This window comes from Corvus kubaryi, unplaced genomic scaffold, assembly GCF_017639235.1.
Source record: "Corvus kubaryi isolate FWS band 111438036 unplaced genomic scaffold, C.kubaryi_AGA036_p1.0 37300, whole genome shotgun sequence".
Lineage (NCBI taxonomy): Eukaryota > Metazoa > Chordata > Aves > Passeriformes > Corvidae > Corvus > Corvus kubaryi.
Genome location: NW_024581093.1, coordinates 17928108 through 17951097, shown reverse-complemented (window position 1 = coordinate 17951097; position 22990 = coordinate 17928108). Strand labels below are relative to the sequence as shown.

The window sequence follows — 22990 nt, the reverse complement described above, 5'->3', positions numbered from 1 at the left end:
ATGCTTTGCAAGCTGTCATTGTAATGTGGCAAAAGCTCCTCACCTGGTTTGCTCTCAGGAAAACAGCCTTGGCAAAGGAATACAACACAATATAGCACGATTTTATGTCAGGTCCCTGCAAGCCTAATTCTGTCTTTCAAGAAAGTCCAGGAAGTTGGTTTGGCTAACTTGCATCCTCAGAAGTGGGGGATGGAAAAGATTGTCTTAGAAAAGAAAGTCCCTTAAGTAGGTTGTGGTTTTTTATATATTTAAAGGGAAATTAGTGTCTGACTTTAAGACACAAGCATTTCCCTTTGCCGTTTTAAAGTAATTTTTAAATTGATTTCCCCATTTAAACAATGCAGGCTGAACATGGTCATTGAGAGTATTGGGATTTGTTGAGCCTAAACAAGACAATTTTCTCTAGAGCAGATCCTATGCAGATTAGGCAGGATGGGCAGCTGAGGAAGAGTGAGCCCACTTAAACCAACAGCCACACAATGTGCTCTAATATGAATAGTGGGATAAAGGGGCCTTCTTGGTTTTTATCATCGTGTGCCCTGTGGGGGGCATTCCGTGTGAAGTGTGGAGAGGACTTTTGTGGCTTCCATTAAAACCATTCCTGAAGCTAAATCCCTGCATCCTCCTGAGCAGTCATTCCTCAGGGATGTTCTGTGTTGGACGCTCACAAGTCACAGATGCAAAAGGCAGTAACCTTGGCTGCCTAAAGCTCTGGACATACCATTAATATCCAATTCCTAAGGAGTGAAAAAGCACTTATGCAGTGGGATGAGATGCATTTTCCCTGGCCACAAGGTGAGAAGTTGATAAAATTCCTTTCATGCAGTGAAATCTCCACATTGCTTGGATTTTATTGATTCTCATAAAGAAAATGTAGTAGTTTTTAACTTACTTGGACTTTGGTTGGTACTGTAATTCAATCCATTTCAAACATGGGGGCTCAGTTATTTTTAAAAAGCTTCCTTACTAGATATTTGTAAGAAGATAATTAGCAATGCTCACTAGAAGTGTGGGTAATGAAGAGCTCAGCACAGTGAACACGAGCTCATGATTTCTATCTGTAAAGGTATTATCCCCACAGTGTCACCAGCGTGATTTCACTCACACCAGCACAATGAATGTTGAACAAAATGGCAAATATTGGATTTACAGGCTTTCCAGTGTTTCTTTGCAAGTCATATTGACCATGATGATAGGTAAGCTGTGGGAGGGAGATTGTTCTTGTATTTTGTCCTGGTTGAATGTGTTCAGTTTGCTAATTTGGAGGGATTAGAATCCTGTGGTTTAGAATTGCCAGGAGATCACTTGGATCATCTTTCTCAGACTAAGTTTCTTAGAAACAAAGGCTTTGCCATGTGTGGTAACACAGACTACGAAACATTAACTTCCAGCACTGCTGCAAGTATCTGTACATATCAGAAATGTGCTCTGAAATACAAACCCCATATATCCTGAAACTGTTTGGCTCATACCTCCTGTACTTTGGTTTTATATTTCTCTTCCACACCTCATGTAAAATCAATGTGACAGATGCTAGCACAGATCTGAGATTCATTAAAAAGCTATTAACTGTCCTAAAGGGATGTTTATGGATAGCAGCACTGTATATTTTGGGCTGTCAAAACAAATTGACCAAATGGCTTCTCTGTAACCACCCTGCAACTATGGCAGGCTAATGACAAAATTCCATGCATGGCATCCCTCTAAATCTAACCTAAAATCTAGTGCAAGAAAGTGGTTCGTGGAAGTGTCTGTGGTGATAATCAGATTGAGTCTCAAATGAAACTTGTGATTTAGAGATCAGAGCAAGTATTAATATCCCAAGGCATTTTTCATAGATTAATTTACCAATAACATTTTTTCTATAAATAGTGTTTTATATAAATAGTGTTACTGGACTTCCAGATGGAGAGGTGGGAGTGGGCAGGCCTGAACAGGGAGCTCTCCCTCAGCCACAGGCATGGGGACTCTGTGTTTCATCAGCCTTCCCCTTAAATCCCTTTTCCACTCATTTTGTGGTTTAAAGCTCAGCTATAAACTCTGACTAGACCATTCTAGACTAACCACCCCTTGGCCAAATACAGGTGGTGTGCTTTCTACTGAAAGTGTTTCTGGAAGTGTGGTTTGGCAGGAATGGTGTGTGAGAGCCCTGGGCTGCACACTCCTGCTCTGGGTGCTGGAATGCTGGTGGCCAGCGGGCTCTGCCAGCACCAGGTGGATAAAGGAAGTTATCCTGGCAGCACCCACTGCTTTTCACTCACTGAATGCTCTCGCTTCAAAGATTTTTCAAAGTTATTTGCCAGTGCAGTTGCTTTCCTTGCTGCTCTTCATTTCTGTTCTGCTGATGCCACAGCTGCATTATTAGCTTTTGGCCATGCTAGTTTAGCTTTAAATTACATCTTGCCCTCCAGGAATTAGGAGGAGGAATTACATTCATTTGGGCAGTGCTACGTTTCAGTAAACCTACTCTTCAAAACATTACCCTATGCAATGAGGTTGATCCCAGGGAGTTAATATTTTAAATGCACAAGGTCAGGCGTGTCTTGTTTCTGCTTCCAGGCTATGTCTGACAGTCAGCTATCCTGCTGTTAGCACCCATCACCCAAAATAATCTCTATGCTCTGATAATTAAAGATAGACACTGCAGTGTTATGCCATGCAGGAGAGTATAAAGGGAGATATACAGGAATTTTTCAGGCTTTACATAATGCAGTAATTCCGACTGTGCCTCTCACTGAACAGTTACAATGGTCTGTAGAATGCATTAATGGCAAGTTTGAAAGTCTCCGTGTTGCTTTGCTTTCAGCCATCTGCTTTCCCTGAAGTTCCCCAAGTTGCGTTGCTAAGATATAAAATTTACTAAGATTTTGATGATTTGCCAAAGCTACTTTTTCGAATTTAACTACAGTAGCAGTGAGAAAACAGCCAAACCATTAACAATAATCTTTACTTTGGAGCTGTGATGCAGGGCTGTAATTAATGGGATGAGCAGTGTTTCCCAGTGTGTGCAGAGTGGATCCTGGGCCCTCAGGGACACAGTCCACTCAGCCCAGTAGGGAATCTGGAGGAGGCAGCAGCTGGACACCTTTATGTGTCCCAGAATGATTCTGAGAACAGGCAGGACACAAGATAATTAACCTTTGCCAGGCTTGTTACAGAATTTACTGGAACACATGCATGGATAACCTGTGCTATCCTGTGTCACTCGTATCTCCTTCATACAGAGCTCCATAGAGACGGAAAAATCTTCTTGGTGCCTGTTTTAAACTGGAAATGGAAGCAACCTTTGGTATAATCTTTGATGATCTGTCTGCTAAAGAAATATATTGTCAGAGTTTGTTCACAGGAGTGAGTTTGTTCTGAGAATTCTGGACAGCTGCCCACTCAAAGTCTTGCTTGGGTGTCAGCTGGCTGCCTTTTATTAGTAAAGACTCGTGGGTGTGGGCCCAAAATCCAGTCTCAGTTCTTAAGTGGGTTTATATGAAGTTCTACACATTTAGATGCCAGGCTCAGAATAATTTTTCACATGTGAGCTTTCTGCTAAAATATTTACACAATCTCTCAAAGCCCATTTGTTATATAGTATGAGTTGGTAATACATAATGGGCTGCTTGTAGAATATGCATAGAATAAACAAAGCAAAGATCCATGTCTTGTGTGCTCATAGTGCTGAGTTGCTCTATATCTGTCAGAAAAGGGATGCTCTCATAGTGGTTTAACTCAAAACAGTCTGCTTAAAAGGAAGAAAAAAAGAAAAAGAAAGGGGGGGCACGGCTGTTCAACCATGGTTTGCTGTTTGTAAGACACAGCCCTACAGAAAGCTTGAAGTGATGTTCTGCTTAAAATGATTCCTGTTGGTTCACTGGAGGGAGTAACTGAATTCCTTCACTTCTGGCCCTCAAGGTGCATGAGGCACATGGAGGAGATGCCCATGGCCCAAAGCACAGCTCCTGTGGCTCATGACTGTGTTCCTGTACCCTGTGAATGTGGGCACACAAATTTAGAAGGAGCTGCTGTACCATTTCTGGAACCTATTTTTTTCTGTTTCCTCTGATGTGACCACTCTCAAGGTCAGTAATAAATGTAACTTGGAAGTTCTTGGAAAAAGTATGTACTTCTGACTTTGATACTTTGACTTGTAAATGTATTTCCTTCAAAGAAAGACGATTCTAAGTAATTCTACTGGTGTGTTTCATTAGTATGTCATCACTATGATAAATTTTAATGTGAATATCACTGAATGAGAACTGCCTGTCCACATCTTTATTTAGTAAAGATATATTCTGCTAAGGAAAACTTGAACTTATACTCAAGCTAAAGGGTCTGTCTGTATTCAGAGTTTGTGTGAGCTGAATTTTTTATGGTTAGTGGGCTTTGCCAGTGAAGGACTGTAACCCTGAGGATCTCAGGAAAATGCTTACCATGGAGGTGGATCAGGATACATGATGTTCACCTGAGAAAGTATATCCAGATAGGAGCCAAAATCACAGGCTGGGGGAAACTCCTCTGTGCAGGTGGATCTCAGCTCTGCAGAGGAGCCGCCATGAGAGAAGCCATCTGGAGCTGCAAAACAGGAATTAATATTGGCTGTGCTTCCCCCCCGTGGTGGATTCTCTGTCACTCTTTATCACACTGCCATAAATCAGAAAACAAACCCTTTCTGAGGCAGAGGCATTGTGAATATTTTGGAACAACCAGGTTTCACAGGATATTATTATTTCTTTAAGAGTAAATGAACACCACCTGTAGATGAACTGTGGTGTTTCAGGCTGTGGCACAGGGACTGTACCTTTAGTGCTGCCCTACAAGGTAGATGGAAGTTCCAAAGATTTCTTGTCCCTCAAAGGCTGAAAAGGAGTGGGGGTTCTATCATGTGCAGCTTCAGATGTTTGTGGGGTTACTGAAATTCCCAGGAGTTGCATCCATGGAAAGCTTGTCCATTCTGGGAGGGGTTTAAAAGGAGGGACAGATGTTTGATTGCTGAGCAAATGCTGTTCTCAATAAACACTGACAAGAATGGGAAAAGCTGGAAAATAGCAAATAAAAGTCATCCTGCTGCCAGCTCCAGGGATTTCTTAATGCTTCCATGCAAGAGCTTCCCAGCTCCACAAATATTAAGAGTTTAGTGGTGTTTTCTGTGTCAGAGGACAATTAGTGTGTGTGTGTGTCCATGCAACGTTTTCACTTGGGTAGTGGGGCACCATTCAGTTTAGGATTATTCTTTTGAATATCTCCCAAAATATGCATTTCTTTTTCCATTTCTCTAGCATTGTTATTTCCAACAAGCAGTTTGAAAATTGTCTTTTCTGTTTTTGTCCGGCTCCAGGCTTTTTCAAGGAGATGAAATTACCAGAGTAGTAGATTTAAACACAGTGATTAAAGCTTAATGGTCAATATTTTATCATACCAAAATATTGCTGTTCATGGGTCAAACAGTAGCTCCAGTTTGGGTTTAACTATTTAATCCTCAATTTAGCTGCTGAAAATTAGGAAAATTGGTGTCACTGTAATAGTAGACATTAGTTTTTGGATTTTGTTTTTATTTTCCCTCTGTAGGTTGCCATGGAAGTTTGCATTTCAATTCTTTTGGACTCTAAATTTTATTCCTAAAATATAGATGTTATTCACTTATCTGGATAAATATTTCTGGAAAAGCCAAAAAAAATTACTCCTTGCTCCAAGGGGACAAACTGATCCTAGGAGATTTGTTTAGTTTAGACAGAAAAATTCCTGATTCAAATAACTAAATGAAGTTCAGTTGACTTCAATTGATACTTAATTTACCTCAGTGAAAACAGGATTTAAGCCAATGCATTTTTATGTGGCTATTATTGTCTTTTCTATATAAAGAAAAACCCCCTCAATGCTATGCACAGAACAGCACCCATAACAAACTGCAGGTAGAGGAGCCTGCTCACAGGGGATGTGGTTGTTGATGCTCCACTATTTATAATTTGCATTTTTACTGTCTGAAGACTTACACAGTAACTTTTTGTAACCGTTTATTTCCTAAAATAGAAATAATCTTGTGTCATTTCCTTGGCAAAGTGGCTTCTTGTCAGCAAATCCCAAAAGGGCCAAAAACATTACTCTAAAATTAACTCCTTGATATTCCCAAATTCTCTTTAAGGTTTTTTGTTTTGTTTTGGGTTTTTTGGGGTTTTTTTTTGGATAGGAGGTAGGAATTGGCACCTTTTTGACTCTCAATGATGATGACTGTTGTAATGACACTGGTGTCATCAATGGCACCATTAATGATGGTTTAATGATACTCGGGTGCCCTGCTGTTCTGTTTCTAGGCCGATGTTCACGTGTGCACTCAGACAAACAGCGTTTGCCCAGTGATTGTTGTAGGCTGGTGCACTCTGCTGAACTGGGAACAGCTCTGCCTTTCCAACAAACAGAAATTACAGCAAAGGCTGCACCAAGGCTATAGGGGGATATGAAAATGCAACAGAGGATGAATCTCATCCCATACCAAAGGGAAAGAAGCATTTTAGGAACTGCTGTCAGCACTGGCTGGGTTGTGTTACCCGTTACCAGTCCCAGCACAGAGAAGCCATTACACTGCCAAGCTGCCTGGGACTTACTTAGCCCATGATTTAATTTTGTCTTTTCATCCCTTGCACGTGGCCAGGTGATTTTCGCTGCCCTTAGCCCCAGCCTGATCCCCAAGCCAGGCGTTCCCTGGCTGCCGTGCTGCCTTACCATCCGCAGCCTCCCTGCCGAGGTGTGGGTGTCCGAACCTCCCGTCCTTGCGCAGGCTGCCCACCACGATGGTGGCACAGGACAGGAAGAGCACCAGCCCGATGACCACCCCTGCCACCAGCAGCGGGGACACCAGCAGGTTGGTGTCGCTGCCGGGCTCGGCGGGGCTGGGGAAGGCGCTGGAGGCGCTGCTCTGGTTCGAGGCAGCTGCTGAGCAGAGAGAGAGAGAGAAGCGCGTAACTTGTCACACAGAGCCCGCACCGAGGGGCTCCCAGAGCCCCGAGACAGCCTCAGACACACCCACGGCACCAATTCCTGCTCTTGCGGAAAACCCATTTATTACACCGACTCCTGGGGCTGTCAGGAACTGACTCCAGGGGGAACACTGGCAATCGCCTCCCTGTCATTGGGAATATCCTGCTGGAGCCAGTGGTGTATGAGCCATGATTTTGATGGCTCCTTCCTGCCAAGATTCTTTGTACCGTGAATTGACTGATGCTGAAAAACTGAAGTGCACAAGGAGGAAACCGGAAATTCAAAAGCGTGAGCTCCAAGAGGAAGAGAGGAATTGCCTGTCGTTAGGGGTGTAAGAAGGCTCCAAGGTTTTGGGCAAGAGTGAGCCAGAGGAGGCTGCTTTTGTGGCACAGGGCTTGCTTTGGTTCATGAGGAGAGTCAGCATCCCAAGAAATTGATTTGTAGTGTGGGAAGAGACTCGTCCAGAGTGGGATTGTTTGGTTGCAACTGCTTTACCCTGGTAAAAAAAAAAAAAAAAAAAAAAAAAAACTATAAATGTGTTATTTGAGTTCAATAAAAAATCTGCTTAAAGGAGAGTAACTCCAGTAATATATTGCCAAATCAAACATCCCTTTGAGACAAGCTGCAGAGAGAGTATCAAAAGTTAAACAATAATTTTCCCTTAGAGAATCAACTGATGAAAAATGAATATACATGAGAATTAATGTATTAACACAGAGATGTATTTATGGGGGATTACACTGCTAATGGAGGGGAGGTAAATGGGAGAAGCTATGGGAAAAAGGATTCAGGATTTTAGCAGGTAGAATCCCTCTCTCACCCAAATTAAAACAAAATCTCCCATTAGCTGGTCAGGATCAGTAAACCAAAATTTTATTGATGTAAAAAAATTGCTGGAGATGCCATATACCTACCCTGGCTGTTGAATCTGGCCTGGGTATCTTTTTATATCTGGCTGTATGCCAGTTGAACAAATACAGAATTTATTTCCTGCTGAAATCAAGGCTAACAAAATTGACTCTTTTGAGTATTCTGTGAAGTGAGTCTGTGTTTTAGGAAGTGCAACGCTATTTACAAGGATAGATGTTATCAGAGAGTTCTCAGCAAGGTTCTCTCTGCTCTTTTCCTTTGGGAGACACCACTTGGTGTTTTGCAGTCACAGTAAGTTTAAAAAGAAGACGATGGCTTCAAGCCAGTGTATGTTATCATTGGCTGATGCTTGAGATTGAGACTACCAATTAGAAACATATACATAAAACCAGGGGAATTAGCAAGTAGTGGAGTTTTGTTAATTTTCGGGAAGCACTTGACTGTTGGCTGAGGATCTTTATAAGCATTTAAGACAGCCAAGAAATGTGCTGAGCTTTAACCAAGTATCTCGTGCCAAAAAAGAAGACTGAATTTTCTGAGAATTAAACTGATGCTGTAGCATTAAATCAAAGGTTATGTACAAGTGTCCTACTTAATACTCAGTGCAGAGAAGTTTTGGGTATGGGATATGTTTGGGGGGTAAGGCCCTTGTGCTAGAACTCAACTTCCTGAAACCTTACAAAATTCTGATCATGTTTCTCATTGGTGCATTCTTTCAGCTATCTCTGTTGCTAATGTGTCCGACACACCCTCCCTGGCTTTCCATAGCCTTGTTTTTTCAGATTTTTGCAAATTCTGCCTTTGAGAGATGCAAATATCACAGCAGTGGCAGGTTAAATTCTGGCTGCAGGGGACTGACACCTGAACTGGAAGTAGTGGCAGGTAATTGATTTGTCATTTCGGCTGGCTTGCAAAGGTAAAAGAAGAATCAACTTTGTTGTCAGCATGATGAGAACATGAGCCTGGGGTGTGAGGTTGCCCCATGCATTGTCAGGCTTGTGGTCATCAATTTAATGTCAAATAGTACGGAAATGGAGTTGCTGATGAACTGCTGCCAAATGAGGAGGAAGCAGGCTGCAGTGTGTGCTTTCAGATCTTTTAAGACTTGGGACAAATTCAAAATGCTCCTCTAAACAGGAAGGGCCTGTCTAAGGATATTTATCTTTTATGTTTTTTCCAGCTGTGTGTGGAAGCCAGCTGGAATATCCACACTGACTATTTGGGAGATCCCTGTGGTGCCACCCAGGGTGAGCACTGATATTGGGACCTATTTTGCTTTATAGAAGTTTAACAGCTTCAAGTGACTCCATACAGAAAATACTCTCCTGCACTGGTATCGAGGTGGTGTGGTTTAGTTCAAGACATCCCATTTATCTAATGCATTCTCAGGGCTTCCTTGGCTGTCCCAAATCTTGGTTTTTTTGTCTATTGTTTCTCACCAGCATGAATCTTTCTGGGTTTTTTATGCTTTTAATCTAATTGAACCCAGTCCCTCATAAAGACAAGTTATAGTGCAATATTGCTTTTATTAGGAGGAATGAATGAGTCCCCTAACACAAAATGTACTTGATAAACTTCTCCTGTGGCACTACTTTCAGTTTGACACCGTGAGTCTGAACCTCCAGACTTCACTACTGACTTACTGCTGTGACAAACAGCAGCAGAATGAGGTGCAGTATTGATATAAATTTTTTGGGTTTGAATTTTGTGGGGGAAAAAAAGAGATGTTTATATTACTTTTGGCAAAAAAACACATTATAAATTTTCTTCTCTTATCCAAAACCATCTTCATTTGATAAACCATGCATTTCTCTATATAAAAATGCTATTGTTTTTCCTTCAGAATAGAAGTATCTGGAAATTTATGTGAAGCCCATAAATACAACAGCAGTAACAGAGTGCTAACTTTTTGAAGTAAATTGTATCCTTTCCCATGAAACTGCAAATTGTAAACAATACAGACAGAAATATGAATATTTTATATCTAATCCTCTAAATATGAATTATGTTGGATGTACACAGCATGGCTTTTATCCATGATGGGAGCTGTGTAAGTAACAAGAATCAGCACAAATGGCACAGGCTGACAGAACACTGACTTTAGTGTCAGCACCAGTGGAAAACTGCCTGGACTGTCCATTCAGTGCAAGGCAATAAATTAGCATTTTGAAAAATCCCTTAAATATCACAGGATATCATTTTACTCAGTGCTCCTGCATCTCAACGAACCAACTGGAAAGTAACTGAGGGAGGTACAGAACAGCCTGACTTTTTTGGTGCATAATGTTCTGTCTCACTCCTGTTTACCTCTCTTGGAAGGGACACATCCCTTTCTAACTTGGCCTTAAGTAATGTGGAGGTTTCAGCTGGGTCAGGTCCTGGTAGGGTGAAATGTCCTCGTGTGCAGACATGTCCTGGGAGCCTGGTTCACCCAACATCCAGCCCTTTGTTAGGAGTGGTTTCCATTTTCCTCAGTGCCTTTCACCTGCTTGTATCTCAGCTGAGAGAGAAGGGAAGCACCTACACACAAATGAAAGTCTCTTCTCTCCATACTCGGTTGAGTTTGGTCGTGGTGGTGAGGTCTTGTTTTGTTTCCTTTTGTCCTGAAGGCACATCAGCTCTAGTGAGGCTGCAATGGCCTCTGTAATTGATGGGCTTTGAGATGATTTTAAAGCTGGATCCTGCTAAGATAACCAAATCTCTTCCCCTGGTTTCCAATCTGTCATCTTAATAAAGATGATAATTCATGTTATGACTGGTGGAGAGGATGAGTCATGAACTGGTTTTGTTTCCCAGGCTGAACTGTGCCTGACCAGTTCCTGAGGAAATGCTGATGTGTTGTTCTGGAACCATTTTGTGTCTAGAATGATCCACCCCTGCATCCTTGCCAGCCTGGGATTCTCCTTCCTGAGGGCAGGGTGGGCATGGTGCTGACTTGCTGAACTAGAGCTGAAGCACATGGGCAGAACAGGAGTGTTCCTTGTACCCCATGGCTAGTAAAACTGTTTGGGATGGTGATCCAGCACCTCCCAGTACCCTGAAATACACTGTATTAACACAGGGTGCAGGACTGGAATGGAGTAGAGGGAAGGTCAGTTTAGGATGGTGCATAGCACCCTTTGTAATCCTTTGGTATTTATATAATTGCAACACAGCGTCTCAAACACTGAAAGCACATTTCTGATATCTGTACTTTTTCAGTCCCTTGGATTATATACATTATTCCCTTCTCTTTATCCAGGGAAGGTGAGTGACAGATGTCAGGAAGGAGCTGAGAGCACACGGATACACTGAATCAGTGGAATGATCCAAGATTTTGTTGTTTCTGCCGTTGTGAACAGTTCCTGTTTGAAAATGGTTTGGTCTGGCCAAGAGTGACCAACTGGACCCTGCCCTTGTTGCTGCCCTGGGAATAAATCTCTGGAAATCAGCAGGAATTGCACTGCTTGTTTCTGTCACACAGAAAAGGAGCAAGGGAGGTGTAGCACAAAAACAAGCTGGAAGAGGGTTTGGATGACAGGAGCATCACTGCAGCCAGGGGAGAGGGATGTTACTCAGGCCATTGAACACAAGGGCCCTTAATTTTAAGGAGCTGAACCTTAAAATTATCTAAAAGTAAATGTCTCTATTGGGTTCAAAGCTATTCCATTGGATCCTGAGGAAGGCTGAAACTTCACTTAGGCTTGATAAATGCCAGGGTGTCATTGGCCTATGGGACTGAAAGGAAGCAATGAGGATGCTGAGAACAGGGCAGGCTATTTGTCCTTTTGTGTTTCTCTTATTCTCTTGTAGAAGAGTTGAGCAAATGAGTGGATGACCAGATGGGTCTTGGAAATGCCCTCTCTATAAAGCAGTTTTACACCAGCCAGACAAATAGTGTGGGAAAAGGAATTTGCAGTTCCAGAAGGCCCAGGAGCATGTTTGGTTCTCTCAGAGTTCTCCTGTTCTTTAGCCTTTTCTGATTTCCACACAGAAGATTAAACTGCCTCTTAAGCTACAACTGATGTTCAATGATAACTCCACAGGGAGTGTTTCCAACTTTTACCTCTTATCTTCTTATCTTCTGGAACTGACACGTAGTAATTTTTTGACAAAGTCAATGAATAAATAAATTTTTGCTGTCAGTTGCTGCACCAGTGACATTTTAACAGTTCCCAAAACAGATGATATTCATTATTATTTCTAAATTTGAGGTAAATCTTCCTATACAAATGGTTAACTAATCTTGCCTGTTCATTGCTGCTGTGGGAGATACCTCAGCATAATCCAAACCTGCATGAATGCCATTAACCAGGCAGGACCTGTGAATTCGGACTCAGTTTCTCTGCAGCTCTCCGCAGCTCAAAGTCTCTTTGAACTTTTTTACTGCATATATACGTTCTAACCAGAATTAAAATTTTTCACTGATTAATAGTTAAAAATCAAAACCTTATTCAGACCTGAGACTGTGTGCTAGGGATGGTTCAGTATTATCTGATGTCCACAGCTGAAAGGGAACGTGGGACATCCTTCCAGGTACAAAAGCTGCCCATGACCTTGAGCAGCTCATGCAAGGCAGAGAGGATGGCCTTTCCTCTGAGATAGCAAACTCGGCCTTTTTATCATGTCTGCTGCCTACCAGATAATGACTTTCTCTCTTCTTGCATTGACATCCTTATTATAGAGCCAGAATGAGGAAGATTGGATCACCAGCAGCCTGCAAATTGAGAATGTCAGAAACAAAGAGAATGTGGCTGCAGAAGGGCTCAGGAAATAAATCTTTTCAGCTGCTGTGGCTTTGGGGTATTATGCTGATGTCACAGCAGCTTGTATAGGTGCTGTTTCAAATTAACAGGAAAAATCTTCCAATTTTCAGATCCATGGTCTATTTTATCAACATGATAAATACCACTGCAGGGAAACAAATCAGTCTGGAAGTATAACAGCCCACTTGCTGATGGACAAGGAATATTTTTCCCCTATTTTCTCATATTCAAGCAACTTGGAACTAGTGCAGTTTTAGAAGCAGGACCCAAAGCTATTACTTTTCCCAGAAACTCTGTATTAGGGCTTGGAAATGAGTATGATGAGAATTCTCTTTTATCCATTAAAGTTAAGTTACCTTCATAAGCTCAGATCCAACCTAGCTTGGTAATGACTTGAATAGGGCAAACCCTATAATTTTGGGGGTTTTTATTGTGAGAAACTCTGTTTTTTTTGGCACACAACTTTCTCATGTAAAACTTTGGAAAAAATGTTGCACTATAGTAATATTTCTTAAGGTCATAAAAATATAATGGGCAAATTATTTTATATTTTACCTTATCAGTCTGCTTGAACTGTGATCTGGATGTCTCGTGTCTTGTCTTTAGAAGGCTGAGCTCTGTCTGAGCTGTATTTAATGTAACCTAAAGAGGGGAGGTGGCAGCTCATGGAACACAGAGCCCAGGCAGGAAACACAATCTGTACTGGGGCAACAAAAAACCAGCCCCAAACAAAAAATCCAAAACCTTCCACAGAGAGGTTCCTTTCCTTACAAACTTTCCTCTCAAGCTCCACAGAGGAAATGGGAAGGACTGATGAAATTCTTGCTGGCTTGAACAGTCACAACTGGTGAGCACCTGATTTGTGCACTGTATGTATTAATGAATCTCTAAATCAGTTATCCACTTCTGATTGCTATTAAACTGGCTCACATTTATGATACTTTTTAAATGACGGAGTTTTGTATTTTCCTGGTGTTGCACTGAACTGTTCAAATGTCTCTATTCGTCATCATCTTTAGCAATCTTTACCCTTCTCACAGGATTCAAAGCTCTATAATGAAGATCCGTCTGCAACTAAATTTTGAGGTTGAGCTGAGCTTCAGGAACCAGATCCCACCTTCTATACACACCCCTAGTGCTCCTTCTACAGTGCTTGTGCCCTTGTGCTGCTTCTTATTTAGGGTTTTTCTTATCAAAATTAACCCCATTTCTTTTTCCAGCCTCCTTGCCAGTCTTCAGTGGGAGTAATCTACTGAAAAAGCACATAGAGGAACAAACTGATTTTTACTGCTTAGAAAAGAATGATGACTGAAATACTGATCCAGGTAGTTGTGTATGGAACAGGGTGCTGAGATAGAAAGCAGTTAACAAGTGCTGGGATTCCCAGATCTTCCTTTAGGAGGTGGTATCCCATGTGATCTATCTTGGCCTGTCTTTCAAGGTGAAATGAATTTTTAAAAATAATTAAAATGGTTTGCAGTGGTGTTCTGTGCTCCTACATGAATCATGGTGATGGTGTTGCAGAGTACACAAAGCCTAGAGTACATTATCATTTGTATCTGTGAAAGCTCCAGCAGTATCTGCCTGCATAAATCAAGGGTTTTTCTCATCCCGTTAAAAAATGATTTAATTCCTTCAGATTTCATCTGAACAGAACTAGGACTTCTGCTTAGACAGATGCAGGAATGTCAATAATGGCAAGTCAGATATTGAGTCTGGAGACAATTTCAATCACCTGGGTTTTTTGTTGCTAAAGGAGCTGCTGAAGTACAAGGACACAGAAAGATCTGTAGAAATTAAACACTCAAACATTACTATTCAGCAGCCTGGGGGGGAAATCCCTACTGCTCACTGTAAAAGACTCATTTGGTGAAAGGATGGGTAACTGGGAGTGCAGGACTGGCCACACGGCCAAAGGCCATTCCCTGTGTTATAAACATATATTATAGTATTGGCTTCTTGCAAGTATAAAGGTAGATATTATATAATGTTAGAAATGCTTTTTGCTGTGTGGATGTAGTTTTCTCTCTTTTTAGCAAGAATGTTAGCAAGTGTGAGCAAGTAAGAGAACCTCCAAGCGAGCAGAGGATGAGGCCCGAGAAGCTGCTGATCAACACTTTGTCCGGGGAACAAAAGGGCCCAAAGGCTGCTCTGCCCGGAGAACGGGCGGCCAGGAGGGTCCGAGAGCCGCTATCACCGCTCTGCCCGGGGGGCAAAGAGGCCAAAGCTGCAATCAGCCCTGACTGTCTGGAGAATTAAGAGATCCACCCCACCATCGACTCTTACCTAGCGGGCCCAACCCCAAGAATCAAATAAAACCACAAGGCAGAAGACTACACATGCTCTAAAAAGGCGGAACCAAGGAGTCGCCATGCAGAAAAGTTCCTGGAAAAGTTTGAATATGAATAGAGAACAGACAGTAAAAATGGTATAAAAAGGACTCACCTCGGGCATCAGGGGTGCTCTTGGCAGAGCGCCAAGGCACCCGGCCATTATCCCTTTGCTTTATTTTATGTGTCTCTTATTGTCTGTATATTAAACTCTTTAAATTCTCACAGGAGAGTGAACCTCGTTTTTCACACCTGGATCTCTGGGCAGCGTCCAGGGGTGTTTGATGCACATCCTGCACTGTGCCCTGCCTGCGGCCAGCAGGGCTGAGGCCGGCTGACCGAGGAGAGGAGACTCACCCCGAAGGGCTGCGAAAGCTGACGGGCACTGGAGCTCCGCCTGGGGCAGCAGAACATTCTGCTGCCTTGCACACAGAGCTCCTGTTACAGGCTCCACATGGTTCCTTCTCTAAATAACGTAATGTTGGTTGCTTTTCGTTTGAGGTGGCAGAGGAAAGACTTTAAAACCAACCAAACAACTCCCCCTAAACCAAGCATGTCCTTTAGGAAAGGACATTCATTCATCTTTCGATATAGAGTGCAGTGTGGATATGTGAGTACTTAACACAGAAAAAACAGTTCTCACTTTGAGGCCTGTTTCAGCATGGGGTTACCATCCATATCTGCATCATCTCCAGCAGCTCCACGTGTGCTGGGGAGTCAGAAGGGCTCTGAGCTGTCCCCAGGCAGAAGACACACTGAGAAGGACTGAGGCTTACAGATACCCTGAGAATCAGCTGTGCTTGCTGCACCATTTCCTCTCCAGGCAGTTGACAGTCTAGGCTGTAGGTATTCCTCCCTGTTCTTAAAAGGAAGCTATTTATTATTTTCAAAGATGATTTAAACAAGGGAATATTTCTAAAGGAACAGGAGTTGCAGTGTCCACTGCTCTGCATTGCCACCCAGTAAGATTGAGAGAGAGTAGTAATTGAAGGATGCAGAGTCAGGCTGGAGCAAGAACTTGGGCTTTCTCTGTGAGCACACTGTTCTGAAGATTATACTCAATGTAAATAATTATACGTTATGGGAAAGTTGATTAAATTTTGAATCCAAAGGATTTATTAATCCCTTTGTAATGAATTTGTGCTGCACATAGATGAGAACCCCTGTGATGCCCTCAGAGCACCCTGGACAATGCCTTGACCTGGAACATGGGCTGGGTTTAAGGCCGGCCGGGTTTTGTGGCCTTTTGAACAAAAGGGACCAGAAAATGGTTCAGTCCCAGAAAATAAGTGTGCCCAGCAGGGGTGGTTCTAATAAAACTGCCGAAATGAAAGCTCTTGTAGGGATACTGCCTGGAAGTATCCAGGGATACCATCCAGCTTCTACCTTCTTGAAGTTCAGTCTGTGTTAAAGGTCACTAATGATTGCTGCTTTCTATTAATATTCACAGTGGTGGAAATGTGTCTGTTAAATTGCTCCCATTTACCCACTGCAAAAAAAAAAAGAGAATTTTTGAACAAAGCTATGGGATTCTTGGTAGAGAAACTGGTATCTAGGCTGATATGATGTCCTCTTCTATTCCCTTTCAAGTGCATGGGTAGACACATGGAGAAAGAAACAGCTTTGTAATAGAAAAGGAAATAATTTCTGTCCCTGGTTGTCCTGATCACACACGACTGCAAAGGGATTTTAATCTACATGCCTGCTAACAGCAAGGGCTTTTACATTGTGGATTAACAACTTTTTAAAAAATCACAAAAAACCCTGGAACCCCTTCAGTTTCCTCTCACCTGCCTATATTATTCATTTTAATTGTGTGCTATAGGTCAGGGTTACCTTGTTAGGTGCTTAATGAGGCTGAGAGCACTCACATGGTGTGGCCGGTTGAGGAGTTCTACCCAAATTACCTAAACATTCTTCTTCCCTGCCTGAAGGCAATCTTGCATTACAGGAGAATCAGAATGTCCTTCAATATGAGGGCAATCTAAAGAGTTCACAGCAGGAGAATTTACAACCATCTCAAAGGGATTTATAAACTTAGATTTGTAAATTGTATTCTCCAGATCATAGGGGTTTCAGTTGCTGGATATGTTGCTGTTTGGTTCTGGTGCGAATGGATGAACCTCTTCAGTTTCTGGTCCATGAACAATCAGATTAAGAGGCAATCAGATTAAAAACAAGATGAAATTTTCTATTCTTTGCATTAGTAGACAAATAATTTTTTTGTGAAGAAACTGACAGCGAGAAAATAGCTCCTATTTTATAGGACACTGCAGAAACACAGGTGTGTGAGCTGCAGAAAAGCAAGAGCTGTTCTGAAAAAGGCTTGTTCATGGAAGTGATGGAGCACTGAAAGGAATAAAAGGGGGAAAATGGTGATCCAGGGTTACCAGAGCACTATCAAGTCCATGCACAGTGGGATATGTGCTGTGCTGGACGCTGTCTCCAGAATGACCTCGCAGGGAAAGATTTGGGGAAAATCCTGTCCAACAGCAGTAGAATCCCAGGGCTTTGAACAGCAGGAAGGACCTGGGCCTGTGCAAAGGAGCTGTGGCTCCAAGAGCAACAGCCATGATCCAATCCCAAGGCAGGAATTCACTTTAGCCCAGTGGTCTCAGAGGTCCCCTGAGCAGAGGCTGGTGGGAATGGCTGAAATCTGAGGCCTCCAGCAGATCACCAGTGAGTTAGTGTTGGCTGAACTAGAGAGCCAAGAAATGCTGAGACACTGTGGGAGCCTTGGACCTCAGCTGCTGAAAGCACGAGCAGTGCAATGACAGATTGCTGAGACTGCAACAAAAGTCAGAGTAGAAAAGGTGGCTGCCTTCTCTTCAGAGCTCTTGTGCTTTAATGTCAGCATGGACTCCTGGTGGGTATCGTAACTGGAAAGTGCAAGAGTAAAAATGCTGAGATGAGCCTCATATTAATTATTAAAAAGCCAACAATCAGCGTGGATGTGCTGTGGAGAAGATGTGAATTTAGGATTACCTGTTGCCTCAAAGCAATGTTTAAATCTGTGTTACCTCTGAGAAGTAGCTCTTCACCTCCTGCTCCAAAGTTATAAACCCATGAACTTCACAGCGTATCCTAAATATAATGGTACTGGCAAAATGCCTGGTTAGAATGGCAATGGGACATGGATACTTTTTTGATTGTTTTAATTATTTATGTTTTTTAAAAAATCCAAAGTACCCACTGTCCTGAAGCTTGAGGAAAACCATGAGGATAGGAAAGGCTTCAAATCTCTGCATGTATCAAACAGTTCCTTTAACTCCTCACTCTTGTCCTGTGCATCACGAGGTTCTTTTGAGGGATCCCAGTCGAGGGTGGAGGTGGTGTCTTTGAACTGCACTAGAGATGTGTGTTCCTGAGCTGGGCAAAGGAGAGCTCCTGCCTTCCACTGCAAGCTGGAAAGGGAATGTGATTTGCAGTTAGGTGTTTATGGTTTGATGGCTTCTCTGGGTCGCTTTTTTGTTTGTTTGTGTATGGTTTTGGTTTCTGTTTGTTGGGGTTGGTTTGTTTTAAGCTTCTTTTAGCTGCTGAAGATAAAGGACAGACTGCAATTCTTAATCAAGGAAGGTATGAACTCTCTGTAACAATAAAATTCTGTTTGAACTCCTGCTGCCTTCTGGATGGCTCCTGCATTGGTATTAATTGGAGAAATGTGCTAGAAATTTTAACAAGGGTAATCACTGTGTTTTATGGGGCTACATTTACAGCTTTAGACTGTTCAGCCAGTGCATGCTGACCTTCTGCAATTTGTTCTGAATAGCACTTAGTGCAGGGACTTTCACTCTGATCTCCCTTGTGCTGACAGCACATTATACAAGAAATATCCTGCTGCTTGGATTATTACAATAATTGATGGATCCATATTTACTGTGTCATTTGTTAATACTATCCTGTTAAGGCCTTCTGGGAATGAGATCACAGATTTTTCTGAGTAGCAGCTGCTGTAGAGTTTCCTGAACCACCAGATTTTCTGGCTGGGGCAAGGAAGGCAGGGCTGAGGATACAAACAGGTGGCCTGGTTGCAACAATATGAGCTAACAATACCTGAGCCTGCAGCCTTGGGAAGGTGTGGGCAGCCTTGGTGATTCGGGAAGTGCCAGGGGTGTCAGTGAGCTCTGTGGTTCAGAAAGGAAACTCACTGCTCCTGCTCCCCTCCTGTGTCCCTTGGTGATAAGAGCCTGAAGAGAGGTTGGAGATAGCCCAACAAGGTGTATGTTTATTCCCCATGTTGCCCTTTATCAGTGTTTGATTGCCCAAAAGCTCTGCAATGAGAACCATATACAGATCACCCCTAGAAAACCACTGTGACTGGGAAAAAAAGTAATGAACAGCAACTAATGCATTAATTTGCAACTTTTGTCAAGGTGATTTCTGACTGAATTATGGTTCTGTTTCCTCTGATTAAATTAGCACAAGATTTCTTCTTTTATTCTTTCCCTGACCATGGGGTGGATATCCCTGATGAAGCACAGGTTCCCTGCAATGTCTTTTGCAATATTACTTCTCTCCCAAAACAAGTCCTCCTCACCAGCAGCTCCTGAGTCGTTACAGGAGGGATCAATACAGTGTCCAGTCAAATTATCTGGTGCACAGGCTCAATTATCTGCTCATGTCTCAGTTATTCTCAGAGATGAAATTAAAAAGCAGCAGCCACTTCACTGAGGAAGGGTTCCAAAGGAGCAGGATGTCCTCAAGATGAGTTGGGGGAATGCTGGTCCTGGGGCAGGCAATGTAGGTGCAGAATGATCATGGTATGAGACCAGATTAATTACTCATCCATGCATGCATCTGTGAGTTAGGAACACATCTTTAATCATTATTTGCCAGCTTATTTAACTAGATTTGAATCATACCTTTTTGTTATGGTTGCATTTTTTTCACTAAAGTTTTAATCTTTCTTGGAATTTTGGAAAATTGTTTTTGATCTCAGTAGTAATATTTTTTTCCTAAACTGTAAAGCATCTTTAAGTAGAGAAATCTAATTTAAAGGTTTTATTTACTCTATAAACACTGTCCTTTGGGTTCTGACTCAAGGTAATTCAATATGAGCACATGAAACCCATCTCTGTCTCCTACAAATGTGTATAGATCTATATTATCACAAATAGTTGCTGTGCTATGATCCTAAATCAAGATTAATACAAACTCAGTTTGCCTAATGTCAGCCTTAATCTTGGCTTTAATGAAGAGCTCTTCTCATTCTTGTTGGCAATTTCTACTGATAAAATTAAGCTGTGTTTTTTTCACTGTGACTTAGACGAATGCAGCAGGATTTTCAAGTTTCCATAATGTGGTAGGAGAGATGCTGACTTTAAGGCTTGTTTAATTTCCATTTGTTGGGTGCCAGTTTGCCTGTGCCTCCTAACTGTGGGGGAGAGGGAGGGGCTGCTGCCCCAGCTCTTCCCTCTGCCAGGACAAAGCTATCCTGGAGGAGTGTGCTGGGAGCAGAGGTGTCCCCGCAGAGCTCTGGGGCTCCAGGTGCCCCTTTTCCTGAGGAACATGGAGTAGAGTGGTTCCCTGTATAACCAGTCAAATGGCTTCTGCTGGGTTCCAGGAGGAAAAATCTGTGTGCTTATTTTGCATTGTGTCAGCTCTCCTGTTCAACAGTTCCCCACACAGCGGGAGGAGGTGGCCCTTGCTGGGCTTTGCAGTGCAAGGCACAGCCACACGACAGGAATTTAACACCTGCATAGCCAACAGAGTTTGTTCTGTCCCAGCAGAACAGAGGATGTATCAGGAACTTGGCATCCAAGTGCTCTCTCCTTTTCAGAAGGAAAGGATGATATCAGTGCCCAGGAGCAGCCCAGCACCAACCCACCCATGAGGATGTTTAGCTCACGAGACAAGGCAGTTGCTCAAGCACCAAACAATAACCCAAATGTGCAGGATTTTAGCACATGGAGACTTTTTTTGGCTTGTTCACTCCTGAAATCCCACGCTGGCCTCGGTTAGGATGCAGCGTGGTGAGGACAGGCTGCTGTGCAGGGGCTGGCAGGGCTGCAGGGACAATGGGACACTGGTGGCACCATCAACAGCACCCCCACGTGTGTGAGTGGGGCTCTGACTGGAGGCATTTCTGAGGGATTCCCCTTTTGGCTGTTGACTTAATTCTGCCCTTCCCTGAATTCCCTTGTGATTTAATTTAAATCCCCGTGGCCCTTTCTGTGGCACATGATCTTTGTCATGCTCTCTGTTCAGTCACATCCTATTTTTGCACATTTCTCCTGCACTTGCTGTGACCTGTGAAGAGGGATGAATTACCAGCACACTGTTTCCTTAAGCTGAGCAATTACTTTGAATGAATATTACATGGGTTATGTGAAGATAGAAAGTGGAAATAAAGAGACTTGCTATGGAAACAGGTTTTTCTTTTTTCCGCTTTTCTTTTTTTGATGCTTTCATCTCTTCTGCAGTGGGGATTACTGTGCTATTTATTCTGTATGATGAAACTATGACAGTTATGTCTGTTATATTTTTCATATTTTTCTTTATATTCCTTAGAAAGTGAGAAATGTAAATGACATTCCTGTACTATCTTCAGGTATTTTGTTTTTATTCTGATGATGTATCCTTTCTCCAGGCAACAAAAATTAAGATGTTGCATTATGCCTGTCTCATTCATGCATTTTTTTTCAGGTGAACTGTCTGTCCTTCTTGTTAGCTCCTGTTCCACAGAGTATTTCGGGAATGGGGGTTCTGTAGAACTTTGCCAAGCCCTGCTGCCTACTGTCTCCAGTGTAGTGTTTAGAGCAAGAAAACTTTTAAAGCCCAGCAGAAGCTTGTGGACTGACCTCTCTGTATCTTATTGAAGTGATTAATTTGCCTTATATTTTCATTGACTGATCTCTGTGTTTCTGCACCACTTATTCACTTCTACATGTTTGTGCTGTGCCGTATAAAATATTCCCAGTACTGAGTATCAGGATTCCTTCAGCAAAGTATGTGTGCAAAAGCTACCTGACAAGCTCAGGGAACCACACTTTATCCTCTTGGTATTAAACGAGTTATAAAACAGGAAGGACAAATGCATCTCTGCACTGCTGACACTGAGCCAGCAGTTTCAGTCTGAGAGGAGGAGGGAGAACAGTGATACTTGTAATCCCCTGGTAAATGCAAATCAAGTTCTGTGTGTCTTTCTTTGGGAGATTGCTTCCCTGAGTCACTGGGGTTCATTTACATTCGGGTGACATCTACAACAATTTTGCCAACACAGCTTATTACTGCAAACACTGTGTCATTTCTGACATTTCTCTTTGCTGGAGAATCCCCAGAATGGCTCTGTTTGCTCTTGGTGGCAGACGTGGAGTCACACAGAGAGCGGTGCCAGCCTCAACCACTCCCGCCTCCCGCCGAGCACCGTTCTCTGAGTTCTGCCTCCGCAACTCTTTATGGCCAGGGTGGGAACAGAAACCTTTCCCAAAGCCATCTTACTCTGGAAGCAGGATCAGCACCTGGATCTGGCTCCTGGAGCAGACATGGGGCAGGTCCCAGGCCATGTTTCTGGAGCAGAGGCACAAACACATCACCACGATGTGGTGGCAGAGCTCCCTACAAGCACCAAGCAGCTCCAACCCCAAACAGGAATTCAGATTAATCCAGCACTCCTGGGGCCAGACAACTGAACCCATGGAAAAGAAAGGTTATTACCCCTGTAGCTGCACTGAAAGGATGCTGAATTCCCAGCAAAGGCTCCTTTTCCAGTCTAACTCACAAGTGCATGTTACAAAGGTGGGGAAGGGGTCAGTGCCAGGAGTGTTATCTAAGTTAGACCCTCAACTCTTTGGTCCTCCTTTGCCATATCCCTGCTTTGTGCATTTCCCTGGCTCTCCCATGCAGAAGGATTGAGGCAGTTACTTCTACTTCCCTCCTCAGAGAGTGTCATCAGGGTTTCTTTCATTTATAAACATCATTTACAGGTTCTGTGAATTACTGTTGTTAGTGGGAGCCACCTATGATGCTTAGTAAGAGACATCAGAATATTTCCTTGTCTACCATTCCATATACTTTTCTCCTGCCCTGCTTATGTATTTATATGTAATATGCATTTATTTGTCACTCCCCTCTGGGGAACAA

General features: G+C 42.7%; 1 protein-coding gene across 1 annotated transcript in view; it reads right to left on the bottom strand.

Moving 5' to 3' along the window:
• The window catches only part of BEAN1 (brain expressed associated with NEDD4 1), a 51859-nt gene that overhangs the window by 6990 nt on the left and 21879 nt on the right, over positions 1 to 22990 (bottom strand). The window contains exons 3-4 of the mRNA XM_042027645.1: positions 6709 to 6918; positions 4422 to 4563 (exon numbers count right to left, since the gene is read on the bottom strand). Coding sequence (XP_041883579.1) covers positions 4422 to 4563; positions 6709 to 6918 — 352 coding nt within the window. The remainder of the gene's footprint in view (positions 1 to 4421; positions 4564 to 6708; positions 6919 to 22990) is intronic.